The sequence below is a fragment of the Anoplopoma fimbria genome, chromosome 20 (assembly GCF_027596085.1).
Source record: "Anoplopoma fimbria isolate UVic2021 breed Golden Eagle Sablefish chromosome 20, Afim_UVic_2022, whole genome shotgun sequence".
Taxonomy (NCBI): domain Eukaryota; kingdom Metazoa; phylum Chordata; class Actinopteri; order Perciformes; family Anoplopomatidae; genus Anoplopoma; species Anoplopoma fimbria.
Window position 1 is genome coordinate 17,606,180 of NC_072468.1, and position 16,738 is coordinate 17,622,917.

Sequence of the window (16,738 nt, forward strand, 5' to 3'; positions counted from 1 at the left end):
GGGTTTGGGCCACATGAATCACCAAGGTGTTTGACGTGTGTGAGTGTGAGTGTGTGTGTGTGTGTGTGTGTGTGTGTGTGTGTGTGTGTGTGTGTGTGTGTGTGTGTGTGTGTGTGTGTGTGTGGCGTGTGTGGGTGAGACATAAAAGGATGTGAAGTCATAAAAGTGGAAGTCAAAAACGTTCAGGATGTGAGGTGTAATTTAAAACCAGGTTAAGGGTGATGTCAGGATGAACAAATATGATATGTGAAAGAGCTTTAAAATGTATTTACTCTCTATAATCAAGTGTACTTATCAAGTTCAGAGAAACGTTCTAAGTGTTTGTATGTTTACTGCCTTAGTGCAAAGAAAATGATCGTGCTGCAGCGCACTTGGCAACAGACAAAATAATGCCTTCGCAATCTGATTCTCAGCTTTGCCTGTTGAGGCAAGTGCAAGAGAGGCATAAAACCACACTTATTTTTTTCCTTGTAGTAAAATAAAGTTAAAATCACCAACCTATTCCTCAACCCAGCCCTGTTTGAACATACTTTCTTCAGCCACTGTAGCCTCCTTGTGTTTAAAAAACCCTGACCACTTTTTTAGTGTCTGTATCTAATCAAGCCTCTGGCCCCATTATCTCTCTCCCCCCTCTCGCTCCCTCACTCCCTCGCTCTGACCTTACAAGGAGAGGCAACAGGGTTGATGTCATTGAATGAAGAATGCTGCAAGAATTCAGAGAGAAAAGAGAGCAGGAGGAGGAGGGGTCTGACTGGACAGTTTATGAACGCACACACACACATAGAGAGAAAGAGGGGGAAAGAGAGAGAGAGAGAGAGAGAGAGAGAGAGAGAGAGAGGGTGCTGTTTACATAGTAATACATAACTCCTGAGTAAAACGAGAGAGAACTTGTTTGGAAGGATGGTGTCATTCCTTTTCCAGACTGAAAAGCACAGGGGGAGGGTCTAATAGCTGGAAAGGGGAAGAGAGAAAGAGAAGTTACCATTACAGTCAATTCTTACTCAGCCTGGACCAAGAGAAAAGAAGGACACAAGGAAGAGGGGGACCAAAAAAAGGAGATACACTTTGCAGCTGTATTAACAGGGTAAGTAATTGTATTTGCTGTGAATCGAGGTAATAGGGGCAGATATCATATGCTACTTTTTGATGGGGGGCAGACTGCCACAGGTTACCTAATAAGGTAAAGTATCCTGATAGTACAGATAAACTGATCACTCCATTGGACTGTAGTTAACACTAAGGGGAATGAAATCTTTCTGATATGTCAGCGTTTTTTCTAGTACATTTAATCCTGCAGACTCAAGTCTAAAGACACCTCCCGGTAGGTGGGGTTCAGTTGTTTCCCCAATCTGGAGAGGCCATACAGTGACTATGAATGTACTGTATGCTGCCACAGCAGCTGATGGTCACCAGTGATAAGGAACGGGCTATGCGGAAGCTCCAACAGGAAGTCCAGCTAAAAAGTTGACAAAGCTAGCTTGATAGCAACGCAGCTGGTAGCTTCGATTTGATTCGGAGAGTAGCGAATATATCAAACTCGATGACAGCACCGAGACGACGTCTGTTTTGCCATATGAGGTAAGAAAAACGGGGGGCGGTGTTAGTCACCGAAAACAAACAGACGGAAGCTAAAGGAGTGGTAGGGGTGTGAGTGGTTGCAGCTAGCTAACGTACGTTACCATCGGGGTGATTGATAGTCAGCCGGAGAGGTCGCGCTAACGTCTGGTGAGTGTCAGTTGTCATTCAACCGTCAGTGGATTTAAATTCCGACGCTACCTGATGTTTTCGAACGCCACCAACGTTCGAAATTCAAAACGGCTAACGGTTCATAACTGTAGCCTCATTGTAGAAACTTTGATTTGCTCTCTCAGCCACAAAGGGAGCGAGTTTATAGTCATTGTGTTTATTACTAGATATGGGAATTATTATTATTATTAATTATTATTAATTAACCTAGCCGTCTGTCTTCATTTGCTGTGTTGGTGACCACTCAGCCGTTGCTGTCATATGTCAAAGCATTGGTTAACCTAATCAGTGGGGTGCTCAGGTGGGTGGAGCACCAAGGGTGATTGTGTCAAGGAAAAATAAAAGAAGGTTATCAGGTGGGACGTGTTAACTGATTCATTGTGCCCATGTTGAGGAGGCTGACAAGGCTCTGCTTAATGCATGGCCTATGTTCATACCCTAGTTAGGACTCATCATGTGACGGATGTGAAGAGATCTGCCACAGCTCTGTGCACTAATAAAGGATGTTGGGAGAATTATAAATATTGCCATTTTAGCACATTTCTACCATTTGTAAAAATCCTGTTTCTATCAGTGTTAGAAACAGAGCTGCGCCTCGCCTCTCATATTTGTCTTTCCATAAGATAGGTAGGGAGCCTCGACTCAAGGCCGCATAAGCTGTATTTAAGAATAACTTTAAGTTACAAGACTCTGGCATGGTTGAGCCTGAGGTTAGTGTGGTGCTTCTTTTAGAAGAAAAAAAAAACTGGGATGATTGTCACTCACACCTCAGTAAATTGGTGAGATGAATACAAATCTGTGAATGAAGATAACTTATGAATGGATGTTTGCTACCATTAATGACTGGGGTGATGAGGAATGCTTCTTAATTGTAGCCTTCATGTGTCAAAACACAAGCTATTTTAGGGCGTCCCTTCGCCCCAAATCGCTGCATGTGTTGCTCTTTGATTTTGTCTCTTGCTGTCTTGTGATCCATCGTTCATTCTACTGTAATGTAAGTGCAAGCAGATGAGGTTGTTCGGTTGACATGGAGCCCATTGGCTGAAGTTATTACTGGTTTTGAAATATCGTCTGCTCAATCAGCCATCTAACTGTAGTCTGAGAGGGAGCACAACACTGGTGCTCAATGTATCTCCAGTGACCTGTAAGATTGGACTCAAAGGGGTTGTTTGTCTCTGCATTAGTGACCCTCGGCCTAGACACGCTTCCCCAGAAACTGGGTGTGCTATTAAAATCAGAACAATAGAGAGTTTCATCAACAACAAACTAGTCACTCTCACAATGAAAAGGTATTTACTGTAAGGAATTAAGATTCCTATCTGCTTTGTTGTGCTTAGTTGTGAATTAAATCTCAGCTTTTATTTCCTTCCTTTATTGTTTTTATTATTATTTGTATTGGCAGGCAGTAATGACATCAGTAACTTATTACTGATGTAGGAGCTTTACCTCTGTCTTTTATTTAAAAACTGCAACCAAAAATGGTTTACTGAATTTATGTGAAAATGTGACTATGTATAGATATACTGTACCTAATGTTGGTTTTTTTCGTTGTTGTTGAGAAGAGTAGGACAAAGAAGATTTAAGTTCGGTGAGGCACCATACTACAACGCTTCCATATATGACCTTTTAAAAAGCAGTAGCACAGTATATAAACAAAATGTAGTTGCTCTATAACCTCAACGTAATGAACCACTGCTGAGTTAAACAGTGTTCCTTTGAAAACTGTTGTAAACTAACTCCCCATGAACAGCTGCTGCATCACATAGTCTGTGCCTTCAGAGGAAAGAGGGTGTTCATGTGAAACATATCAACGCCGAGCCAAAACACAAAGATAATAGAGAATGTGGCACAACAAGTTTTACATTTTTTTACTTTAGCTTGTTTGTGCTTTTTGTAGCCCGTATGGGATTTAAAATGCTGAGAGCAGTGATTCTCTTATCATGTTGATGAGTGCCACAGCCATGCTAGGTTTTTATATCCTTCGAGGTAGTTCGGCTGATTACATTTACCCTCGCTGCCATGAGTAAATTCGTCGCTTATAAGATGGAATGACAACCAACTAGGCTGCAGTACCCAAACAGGGGGTTGAGAACCACATTTCAAGCCTATTAAAGCTGTCTAGCCCTGTGGAGTTTATACAAAGTTCAAAAGCTACTGAGTACAGTGGTGGATTTATGCTGGGGCCCTATCTAAAGGCTACACAATGCCATCCTCTATCACAGCTATGAGGAAGAAATGATTAAATGCAGCCTCAAGTGATGTCATTCAGTTCAAGTAGTGACTGAGTGAGTGACATGAAGGAGAAGTAAAGGGAAGCACAATAATAAAAGAGATAGAAATTGTTGTGGTCTGCCACAGAACACAAATCTGTACATCAGTTTGTGAGAGAGAGCTTAAGCTTAATTCAAGCACTCGCTCCTTCGGCAGCAAAGATATATAGAAAAGAAAGGGTGGTTGGGGGGAACAAAAAAATGATGTCATCGAGGTGTATTGCCAAATATGTTCCCTTTAGATGAGGGTCTCTCTCGTCTCAAGGATCAGGTTTCAAGATAGATTTGCAGTTAGATGTCTAGAGTTCAGTGTTGAGCTGATCTCACCGTATTAAATCCCCCAGGACCGAATCAAGGACCAGATGGAACCCGACCACAAGTTATCATCACTGTTGAATAATTGAGAGGACTATTGCATACTGTCTCTTATAAACAAAGTAGCTAAAGTACGGTAATGAAAATACTAAATCACAGTTTATACCCAGCCTTGTCAAGCTCTCCTTTTTAGAAAGCCATTATAAATCCAAGTGTTCCGTTTAGGGTACTTCAGACTTGGAAACCTTGTTTAAATACGAGAGCTTTATCTTCACTGTAACCGGTCAATTTGTTCTTGCTTTAAGTGTCTACTCCATTCAACTTGAAGTAGGCCTTGATACTAGATTAATGAGTAGCCAGCTATTTTCTAAAAGATTGAAAACACCTGTCCTTTCTCGCTTCTCTTTTTGGTTTGTTATTTTTATATTTCTATTTGTGCAGACTCAAAACTCTGCAAAATGTCTCTGTGTGCCTGCAGAAAGTTGACAACCAGAACATTTTGCATCTCCATTAGAGCCTCACCGTCTCCCCTTATTGATCCATGCAGCAATTTTTTGAATTATTTATGTTGGATATTGAATTGAAGCTTAGAAACAGTGTTTTGATGTTTTTGTTTTTTGAGAAAGTTTTTTTCTGCTGACTGTGTAGCATCTTTAAAAAGACAGATTTTGAACTTGTGTTTGTCTGAAACCTATTCAAAATATACTGTCTTATTTACATGATAAAACAAACATACTGTACTTACACATATAGAGCTCTCTGATAGCTCTCATTGGCACGGGGTAGCTCAACCAATGGCACACTAGCAATATGTGAACAAGATAGTTTTGGGGAAATGTGCATGCTTAATTACCTTGTTCACAACCATCGGCCATTGCACAGCCTGTTAGTAACAGTAGTAGTACCCGCAAAGATCTGTACATTATTAATCATTTATTTTCTGATGCTGATGAACAAGATAGTTGAAAGGTTGGTTGGATTAATTATTTCCACTCAGATATGGATGTTGACACCTCCACTTTCCAGGAGGAACTATATAGTTAAAAGTGTTCAACATCTATAAATATTGATTTAAGGGAAGCTAACCCAGAAAGCAGAAGAGGAACGGACTCGCTGCTTCCTCGTCAGAGTAGCTGGTTATGTCGTGAGCTCCAGAGATACTTTCATGAGCTCTCAGGGATTTTTGTCTTGTCAGAACTTGAAGTGTTGCCAGTGTTTTCCAACAAAGTGGAATGAGGATGAAACACTTCAGCTTTATCTGGTTTAGCTTTTACCGTCAGCTCGGTAGTGAGGTATTCAGTCTACATAGTGATTTTCACGGACATGTCAGGCCTGATCTCTTCCTGAAATGTTTGGTTTCCCAAATGTCAACCCAATTATACATAAATGGTGTAAACAACTGATCTACCCACAGTGAGAACAACGAAGTTGTGTGGCTTTTGGAGTGATCTAGTTGGCAACTACTCAGCATAATGTGCACAGGGGATAGTTCAGTTTAAATACTTTAAAAAGCAAACATACAATAAGTTTAACTAGAAGAAGTCAATTTCAAAGCCCTGAGGTAACAAAAAGAAAGAAAGAAAAGACAATTGGCACCCTTTCAGTTATTTCAGTATTCAAAATATTTGATATTTAAGGGCTCATATTTCTGTAGTGTTAAGAGGAAACCTTGGCAACATACTATGATGTAACTTTTCTTTAAAAATGTTAAGGAAATGAATGGAGCAATATTAAATATAACTCAAGAAAGCTGTAGACACATAAGTACAACCGTAATCAATTTTTCCCAGTATGGTTTCAGACTTTTTTTTTAGATGTAACTTTATTGACTTGTGAATTTAAGATGACTGAGAAAAATAATCCCACCATCTTCTTTTGGTTACTGTGACATTTATGGAGGTATCAATGATGTAGAGGATAAATGCCACACACTGGAAAACGTTATCTCTAATTTCTTATTTTTTCCACCTGTCTGTGACTCATTTTGTTACAGGTTTATGTGTTGTGGCTGCATGACATTTAGCTTTTACAAGCTATTAAAGGTCTCTTATAAATAGTCCAAACACTGATGGGTTAATCATTTCCACTGTGAATTCAAATCATCATTATCATTATGAGTATTCAACTATTTCAGAGCTTCGGGGGAGAATAGTTTGTTAAACAGCAACATATTGTGAATTCAGACAACGTGCGTGTGCGTGCGTGCGCATGCGTGCGTAATGGTGGAGGGGGGTCATAGAGAACAACCGTTCTTTTGACTGAAGTTCATGTTCGGGGGCCCGGGGGTCTTCAGAGAAATGTGTTCAGACTTTGTGAAGAATCTCAGTAGAGACACTGAAGTAACATAGACATTTGTTTACCCACCAGCATGTGTGAGGTAAATATTTGAGCTCACCCTCTTTTTGACGCACCTCACATGGAAATGTTATGATAGTTGCTATCGTCCCGGCTTCAAACTGGTCTCCCTCTTAGAAAACTTTATTATGTCAGTTAAATAGTAAACAGCCATGTGTTATATATTGTAAATTGTCTCTGGCATCTGGGAGTGCCACCATGTCTGCTCAGTCTGCTCAGTATACATGGCCTGAGGAAATGTTCACACACTTTTCTCCAATTCCACTGGGGACTATTTGCGAAAACGTTTGTGTATAAAGAGTCATACTGGATTTGCAGAATGCCTAGTGGTTGTTATTTTCTTTTTCTTTTTTTTAACTGCTATGTCACTAAATCCAGAAATAGTGAAGTCCAAACTACATTTTAAGAGATCCTGTAAGCCACAATAAACCTAAGTTTTAATTAGTTTTTGTTAGACTTTAGGGGTCGGGACAGCTGTGTCGCAGTTATAAAGTGTATAAAACATACAAATCTGCAAAGTGTACTGTTTTGCAGTTGATATTAAAGAAGTTAATGTTTTTTACTAACAGGAAATGTGAAACAATATGCATGAAGTGGATCAATCAAACTGCAATTTTACAAAACAACTGCCAATTTTAAAGTTAGAAACTTAACAGAATTGAAAAATATTCTCCCAAAGATCTTTTTTTTTGTTGTTCCTGCAGTTCCCACCATTTTTACTCCGTTTCCATTTTGCAGTGCATTGAAGGACATCTATCCATCAACATCACTCGAACATCAAGCTCATTTAGTCATTCTGACATCTCTGGAGTTTAGTTAGTCACTTTGTCAGTGTAAAGGCACTCAATGGCACGCAAGGCAGTCAATATCTGGTTTCAATTAGTGTGTAGTTTGGAATTATGTTAAGCCAAATGTTTTGTTGACATGTCATCACCACTAATTCTCCAGAAAAAAGAAAACTGACCTGTTGAGGCTGCCAAGGAATGCTAGCCCTTTAACTTTAGTCAGCTGATTAATGTTGGTTTCATCATTCCGGGTGTCGGAGTAAAACTCCTGGGTCTCGAGTTGTTTGAACTTCACTGTAACCTTTTTTATACCTTTTGTTAAAAAAACAACCACTCATATCAGAGTTAATATTTTCCTGTGAGGTGTCTAACTGTTGACATTAATGTTTCTCCTGTTCATCCTCAGATAAATACACAAAATGGAGGACTCCAGCAGCAGCAAGCCGTTCATGGTGACATCCTCTCTGAACTTCAAAGTCACCACCCCTTCCTTCTACAACCAGCCAAAGAAGTTTGCCTCTGTGGCACCACCACGGCCCAAAAGTCTGACACCTCCCTCTGGTCCATCACCGACACCAATAGGCACAGCTGTGATTGGCCGAGTGGGAGATCTGCCTCCGCCGCCCCCTTCGCTCTGTTATGGTAGGTGCTTTGGTAATGTTATTCTGTGAACCTATTTTGTGACAATCTTAAGTTATATTCTCTCAGTCAGCATCCCTTCCCTGTCCCACCCCCTGCTGCTTTTTACGCTCATGCATGCAGAGCTTTACAGTTGAGTGTATAATAGAACACATCAGTTGTGTGGTACCGTCGTTTTAATGAGTGGTCTCCGAGACATTACGTCATTATACTGTAATTCCTGTCTTTAAGTCGTTTTAGATGTTAAGATTCATACCAGATTGCTTCTCGGGTATTTTTACTTTGTACTTTTAGAGGTATGCACAATGATACCAATTCGAATCTGAGAATGTCTGAGCTGATCTAAATCACGGAGAGAGTCAGACAACCTCTCCAAATTAAAGTTACCCTGTGGAGTTTCTGACCACTAATGGAGTAATGTTTTTTCCTGAGAGGGACCCTGTTTGGTTTGGATTTCAAACATGCATCAGGAAACATATGCAGTATTCCAGCTGCTGGTCTCACGTTTTTAAAGGTCAACAAAGAGGCATAGCAATAGACCTGCAAAGACAACAGTGCAGGGTTTCAAATATTTAAACAAAACAAATCTATTTAGCGAAATGTACCTTTTCAGGGAGAAAATGCATTCAATATGTTTGTTAGAGCTCAAGAATACCAACGCTGTGTTTAAGTATGAAAAACTAAACAAACTATTTCTTCCTCGGGCACCTTTTAATTCAGAGAAACATAGATCGAGATACCAGAAGGACTTGACTTGACATGTAATCTTAAGAAGCCATCAGTGGAACAGCTACATTTCAAAGACCTTCCAAATGGGTTAAATCCTCCCTGCAGTTTTTTATTTTAATTTTGATAATCTTGTATGTTTGATTTTGCTATAAACAGATGGTGTTAAGCACTCGGTATATCTGATAAAGCATTGACAGTGAAAATCGGACTGGATGGTTTATACAAACTGAGTATAAAGAAACCTTTACGTCACAGCTTTTAACCAATCAACCCTCCTCATTTCTGTCAGACTTCCCACCCCCTCCTCCTCCTCCTCCACTGGATGATGATTTGCCAGCCCCTCCCCCCGAATGCCAAACCACACCCTCTGAGGCCCCCCCTCCTGCCTTCCCCGCTCCACCTCCAGTAGCAGATGACCTGCCCCTCCCAGCTCCCCCTGAGGAGAGTGACTGTCCGCCCTCTTACCCGTCTCCCCCTCCTCCCCCACCCCCTCCACCTCTCCCTGCCTCCGGTACCAGTTTTCCCAATGCTGCTGGAAACCCACAGGTGAGTAATGATGACATCTTCACCAACATTTAACTAAAGTTGCCTTGTCTGTCTGCATGTTTCCTCTTTTGGCTGCATGTAACTACATTTCAGTATAATTTGATTATCAGTTAGGACACTGGAGGACACTGTCGTGGGACCATAGTGACTCCATGGACTGTTTTTTGAGATTTTCCCACAAATCATATTAGCATTAGTCTGGGGTAAATCACCCTGTTTCGTGCGTCTAACTGGATTATGGCCAATTCATGCTTATAGAAAAGGTTTATAGTAGAGATGTTTATTGTAGGAATGCATCAATTGCAGCTAGTTTGTCAAGCTATAGAGGAGTCACTGTTAAAAAGTAGAAAATTAAAAATGGCCTGGAAAGATTGTAAATATGAGTATACCTAATGTTTAAATCAGCAAAGAGTTTATGCTAAAATGTTCTACTGCAAAGAATCCAAAATGTATTAATTGAACAGTTGGTATTCTCTTCCATCCAACCAGGCAAATAAAATTCTAATATTATTATTTTATTCATTGTCTTCATAAATCAATTCATTAAGTTTGTTTGTTTATTATTCATTCTTCCATTCTGTGTTTTCCACTCCAGTCATTTCTCCAAGTAAATGTGCAAGCACCAAACCTTTTTCATTTTGCATTTTGGAATAAATAAAAGAACCAAACAGTCTTAATCGAACAAGGATATGTAAACATAACCTCAGTCTGACATCATCCTCCTTCGCTTCATTGTGATCACTTTACTTGTGTAAATAAATGCACTTTTTGTGACTGTCTCCTCCTTCTGTCTTCCTCTGCCAGAGACTGGTGGAGAAGCAGACAAGCTTCGACAAACAACTTGACTCTCTCACTGATTTGCTGTCTGATATGGAGACCAGGGAACCTTTCAACCCCAAGGTACAAAGCATGGAGGGATGGAGAATACACAGTAACAAACATAAGACATTAGGATACAGATAGAAAGGCAATCTGAAGAACGGATGAGAGAGGAAATTTCAGCTGGCGTTGACTCACAGGAGCTGCACTGTAGAAAATGAGAATGAGTCAGACAACGGCAAAGGAAAGACAAATAAAAAAAGTAGGTAGGTCAGTGGAAATAGTTTGGAGAGATGCCAGTTTGGTTTCAATAGTCTCCCTTCATCTGTTCAGGTTGAAAGCTCAATAATAAGTGAACTGCACATACAGCACACCAGACTGAAAGAGAAAACAAAAAGTGAGGTAGCTTGTGATTCACACTGAGCGAGGAGACACTTGAAGTGGAAGAGAGTGATGCACACAGAAATGAGTGGAGAGTGTGATGCAGCCAGAGTGTGCTGCCAGAGACCCAGGGAGAGGGCCATAAATGGAGAGTGTTTTTATCCAACTGGGAGGTACTGGATCATAGCAGAATAATGTTGGCTCAAAACCACAAAATAAATGTCAGAAAGATGAAGCACTTCTGATAAGCTCAAACTCTGGAGTCCTTCCAAAGTTTACTTTAATCAAAGAACCTCCTTCGATATAATAAAAGTGTCTGCTTCAGCGTGCAATGTTATTCACTAGATATTAACTTTCCTCTGTTGAGTAATAGTTTGTAGTAAATGGAAGTTTTATGTTTTAGAACAAACTGAATGCTTGTATAGAAAAGCCTTACATTGAATTGACCTTTTTCCGTCTTCGTTTTATCTGCAGTTACCGAGCCAGCACTCTTCAGCACCAGCACCCAAGGCTCCAGCTGCACCCCCGACGGCTCCTAAACCAGCTCTCTCCTTCCTCCCACCCCCTGAGATGGGAGACCGCCCGCCACCAGCACCCTGGGCGGAGGAACTCAAAGCCAGAACAAACCGACAAGCCAATCACAACTCTGCCCCAAACTCTGCTCCTCAGCCGTTTGCTAAGGCCCCGGCTGTGGCCCCCAAGTCTGGTTTCGGAGGGAGAACGGCAACATCATCAACCTCTCTGGCACAAAAACTGAACCAGAACCTGAACCAGAACACCAACCCGATCAGTGTTGCACCAAAACCTTCACCTTCAACTGCTACCAGCTCTTTCCCCCCACCTCCTGCAGCTCCACCTGCACCTCCTACCTTCCCAAACAATAAGGCAGCAGCCCCGGCCTCTAATCACGTAAAGAGTTCCCCCTTTGCCAGTCAGGTGAATGCAAACCAAAACCCTCCTGCTGCTATGCCTCCTCCTCAACCCAAGATGATGGCATCTCCCTCTTCCTCTTTTAACCAACCAATGAAAACTCCTCCTGCATCAACAGTACGTTCCAGTTTTCTTTTTTACTTAAGTGCCACTCTTTGCATTGCATGTACCGAAGAAAGGGACAGGAAGTACAAATAATTTAGTTTACAGTCATCAGATTAGAAATATGCAGTTCTGGACCTAAACTAACGTGTTTTCAAAGGTAAACTGCTCAATCGTAAATAACAACATGCTCTAAAAGGTATGTTGTATGCAGCCATGTAAATAATGTATATATGTACTTACTAATGGATTGTGTGTGTGTGTGTGCGTGTGCGTGTACAAGCAGCCCTCACCCCCTGGCCCAGTTCCTATCCCAGGTGGAGGCGTTCCTCTGAACATGAGGGAAGTGGAGGAGCTGGAGAGAATGACCAAGGACTTCATTAAAGACATGGACACACACGCACCTGTCATCACCTCCCCTCCTACAGGTACACAAACATATATAAACAGAGGGGTGTCTCTAATATTCATGGTGAAACTAACATCAAAATGTATTGCTAATGTAATTTCTGAGAAGTAATGTGAGAAGAATTTTAATACCCCACACTGAAACGAAGATGAATAAATTGTGCAATAGTTTTCTGGCTGAATGCAAAAAAAAATTGAAAATATATTCAAAGCTCATTCTGATATTTTAACAATTTATTTGTAGTAGACAATTATTTATCTCCGCAATGGTTCTCTGTTCACTTCTGTGAATATATATGAAACTTAATGTTGTGAAAAAGATTCTGTACAAATCCATACATTTATACAAGTTTATCATCTGTGGAAATAACCTTTGTTGAATACAATATTATACTCCATAGTTAGGGGATGGCACTGTAATTAACACAATGATGGGAAGATTGATGTATTTATGAATAATCACCACCCCTCTCTTCTCATTTTAGAGGTCTGTGGGAAGTGCGGCGAGGCTCTGTCCCGTACCCAGCCAGCAGTGAGGGCCATGGATAAGCTCTTCCACTCCAACTGCTTCTGTTGCATCGGCTGCCATCGCCCCCTGCAGGGCATGCAGTTCTATGACAGAGATGGCGCACCTCAGTGTGAGGACTGCTACACGGTGAGGAGACGAACAGAGCTAATTAATGGTCACTGCAAAAAGACCAGAAGCTCACACATACAGTTTTTCACTGAAATGTCTTTTATTATTTCTACTTTCATTGTAGCTGTTTTAGTGTTTCATTTCATGTATTTTTAGACTTGAGCTCCTTTGTTGTAATGTACACAGTGCACTCTTCATTCTACATACTGATGAGTAAACACCAATAGTACATACATAATATAGTACACCACCTTTCTGCTCCTCCTCAGAGTTCCCTGGCAGTGTGTTCCCGTTGTGGGGAGAGGATCACAGACCGTGTGCTGAAGGCAGTGGGCCAGTGTTTCCACTCCCACTGTTTCCGCTGCAGCACCTGTTCCTGCACACTGGAGGGGGCGCCCTTCATCACTGATGACAACAACAACCCCTACTGTGTCCAGGATTACCACAGGTAAGCTACTGGCTGTTGATTACCCGATGATAAGGAAATATTAAATCTCTAGACATTTCCTATGATTAAGTGATTGGTTTGTGAGGCAATAAATGTTACCAAAAGTGCATGTGTGGGAACATGACTTTTAGCTGTATAGTTTCTCAGTAAAAGAAAGCATTAGCTGCCAAGGGATGTATTTATGCATTTATGACCCCATTCATCTTACTTATCAGGATTACAGATAAGAGGGCTGGACAGAGGAGGCAGTAACAGCAATACATTTTCCTCAATTTATTCGTACTAACGGAAGCTTATTTTTCCATCTCCTACTGATAAGAAGTTTATACAGCCTGCTAAACGGTGGATAAATAATAACAATAACTCCTCACTACCACTGCTTGACAGGCCTATAGGCAACAAATGGTTGATTTGGTTTCATTAGAATATATTGCTTTTCGTGTTCCTTCTCTATGAGTGTGAACAGTGAGAATACACTTAAGGCCATCAACTAACAGCCAGCTCTCCACCCTTCTGTTACAGGCGTTTCTCGCCTCTGTGTGTGAGCTGTAATGAACCCATTATTCCAGCCCAGGGCAGCGAGGAGACCGTCAGAGTGGTGGCTCTCGACAAGAACTTCCACCTTAAGTGTTACCGTTGTGAGGTAAAACAACATTTTATACATCACAAGGTGTATTCAATAAACCCTAAAAAGTAACAAAATGTAAATAAATAAATTAAATAAATGTGTTTTGTCCTGTAGGATTGTGCTCGCCCTCTCTCCATAGAAGCGGATGAAAATGGCTGCTATCCATTGGATGGTAGGATCCTGTGTATGAAGTGCCACACCAAGCGAGCCAAGCAAGCTGCGCAGTGATTGGCTGAAGCAGCGTAACTCAGATTAACTATGAACCAAAATCCAAAAAGCACAGGATTCATTCAGCCGCCATTTTGCCTTTGCAACAGGGCTGTATTCAGTATATGTGCGCAGGTGTGAGTGTGAAAGTGCTGTGTGAAAAGGTATGTTTGCATGCATATACAGTGTAGTATTCCCCCCCCTCTTTGTTCACTTCACTTCAGTGCAGAAGTAATGTACTGCATTGAAATAAACTCCCCTCATCTTTTATTCCCAGTCTCAAACTCTCCAATCTCCCGTCTAGTCCTCTTTATGTACTAGAACGTATTTTTTGTGCCAATTCTATGTTTACGCTTAAATTTCCAGCATAACTTGCACAAGATTAGTTTTGGGCAAAAGACCAGTCTGATGAATATAAAGTTGCCTTTCTTTGTCTCCAGCCTCAATGTTGTTAGTAGCACCATACACTGAGATGTTTCCATCTAAAGACTTCGACTGGCTGGTCTATTTCCCTATGAGCATTGTAACTATAGCGATGTTACTGAGACAGATTGTTACCATGGGGCGAGGAGAACCAGAGACCTCCCATTTGACCACTCTGCAGATTTCACCACTCTGGTTGGCTGTTGATAGAGCATATCTTTAACACTTTGGCAGTGTTTGTGCCTGCAAGCATGGTTAATTATGCTTTCTGCCTAGAAAGTGTTTTATATCAGCCAACTCTACAGCATCTTAAAGTCATCTAGGGCTAAACGTTGATTGCAAAAAAGATAAAAACAGTAAATGTTGCTCTTAGTTTATTGTGACGTGAATTTGATCATTTACAGGCATGCTTATAAATATGTCTTGTTGCTCTCTCTTCTTTGATCATTCAAACAGTATAAGGGCAAGATTAGAAAATAAATCAGCCATTTTCTTCTCAAATGGTTTGGAGCTGATTTAACCGTGTATTTTAAGATGCATGCTTTTTGGATGCACAAATTTTGAACAAACAGACGAGCACAGATTCCATTCCAGGGATCGCATAATCAACAAAAAAATAAATGTGTATATAAATGTCAGCTGCATGGCTGAGAGCAGGACCTATCATGTGACCGTTGCACAGTTCCATAGTGAAATAAAATAGCCTTTAAGTGTCATTTTGACTCTAAAGCTCAGCACAGGATCAATTTTGTATTAGTAGACACCATCTAGAAACATAATAGTAGTTTTTTGATATGCATTCCCTTGAATCCCTTGCTTTAACTAATATAATTTATAGACTTTTTTTATTAAGTAGTAAGGTTATACTGTATGTGTACCAGTACTAAAATAACCTGTAATTAGAGCAGCATAATAGATCGTTAGAGGCATTAGCTTAGAGTTTTGAATAACAGATGTTAAAACATAGTGACCAAATATTTCAAAGCTGTTTGCAGGATTAAGGTAATAAAACAGTTACATGAGGTTCAATGTTTTGACTTTCATGTATGTTTTTCTCACCTCTTTTGTGTTTGAGCCCAGTTTTTTTGGTCTTGATCTATTCTATCATTACAGTAAATACCACTATTCTTTCTATTATTCATCTTTTGTACTTAAGTCTGATCATGTTGGTTATTTACCATTTTATTCTTATCTTACTGTACTGTATTTCTTTGATAAATGCTTACAATTACTTGTTTTCATTTTGAACCTGGAGATGTGCCTTCTCCACTATTGTATCTTGTTGCTCCTTTTAAATTGAGCCTTGTTAGCAGCGACAGAAATTCATTCCACAATAAGAAACAGTTGTTACTCGTGCTTGCATTGAGCCTGGTGCAGTATAACACCAGAATGACAAACATGGCAATAGTTATACAGCATTGCATGCTATCTGTGTAGGTGGTGGTGGCATTTCTTCTAGTATTATGTTTTTTGATTGCACCAACTACTCCACCTTTGTGGCTCTGCCTTTGTCATCACTATGTGATTTTTAAACGTATGATGATGCCTTCACAGTTGCATTTATCTGGCGTTTTGTTGTGTTATGTCCTATTGTATTACATGCAGATGCCTTGTCTTTTCATATAACTTTTTTATAAATTCCTGTTTGATATGTGTGAATGTGTATATGTTTAAAAACATTATTTAGCCCTATCCTTCCCCCTTTGGCTGTATCAAAAGATAAACAAATAAATAGAATGCTAAATACCAAATGTTTTTGTTTAATTTCTCGATTGTCAGCTGTACAATTTTATCAATCGGCCACCTACAATACATGAAATGGTGTATGCAGTGTAAAAAGCCACTGTAAAGAGGCACACAATTTGAGTGTGTCATATTTGTTTTTACCATCATGTTTTTCTCTCTGGTCGGCTTCCATGTGACATCCATGAAATGTGTTTCCTCCCAAACTCGATGATGTGCTGCAAAGTTACATGACCTCCACGACGCTGAACTGCTCTATCAGTTGTTAACAGCCATGGGTTGCACTGATAGTGACGACAGCGGACACGTGTGCATGTGCATCTGAGAGTGTTTACTTTCCACGAAGGGCTTGCCCTCATTCAATGCAATGTATCACTGTGTAAGCAAAAAGCGATTTGTTGGCCTCAACTTACCAGCCAACGCCTTCTGTTCTCAAGCCTCTAACCCTGCAGACAGGTAGGAGAGTGAAAATAAAAGTTAGAGCCTTCATGTTTAGTTCCTCCGGTGTTAACAAACCACAAAACATCCACATGAACGTCCCAGAGCAGAACCATCTTCGTCAATGCTTGATTATCTGTGTCCTGGAGAGGAGAGTAAGACGTAGCCTACAGAGTTGTTTTTATCAGT

General features: G+C 40.5%; 2 protein-coding genes across 6 annotated transcripts in view; one reads left to right on the forward strand and one right to left on the reverse strand.

Moving 5' to 3' along the window:
- The window catches only part of fam131bb (family with sequence similarity 131 member Bb), a 44,435-nt gene extending 27,822 nt beyond the window's left edge, over positions 1-16,613 (reverse strand). For 2 of the 3 annotated variants that reach the window (XM_054621636.1, XM_054621635.1), the window contains exon 1: positions 16,256-16,574. In XM_054621636.1, the coding sequence (XP_054477611.1) occupies positions 16,256-16,286 (31 nt within the window). In that variant the 5' untranslated portion in view covers positions 16,287-16,574. Of the gene's footprint in view, positions 1-16,255 lie in introns of all 3 variants that reach the window. The other variant, XM_054621637.1, reaches the window with a different exon arrangement.
- On the forward strand, positions 928-16,117 carry zyx (zyxin). Of its 3 annotated transcripts, none has more exons than XM_054621602.1 (10): positions 928-1,084; positions 7,878-8,113; positions 9,129-9,385; positions 10,190-10,285; positions 11,060-11,632; positions 11,904-12,045; positions 12,511-12,680; positions 12,932-13,110; positions 13,633-13,753; positions 13,853-16,117. In XM_054621602.1, exons 2-10 carry the CDS (start codon positions 7,891-7,893, stop codon positions 13,964-13,966), a joined length of 1,875 nt encoding a protein of 624 aa, XP_054477577.1. In that variant the 5' UTR covers positions 928-1,084; positions 7,878-7,890; the 3' UTR covers positions 13,967-16,117. The 3 variants fall into 3 exon arrangements, with proteins under 3 accessions (XP_054477577.1, XP_054477578.1, XP_054477579.1); XM_054621603.1 differs by lacking the exon at positions 928-1,084 and adding an exon at positions 1,470-1,578; XM_054621604.1 differs by lacking the exon at positions 928-1,084 and adding an exon at positions 1,710-1,725.
- Positions 16,614-16,738: the final 125 nt, after the last annotated feature.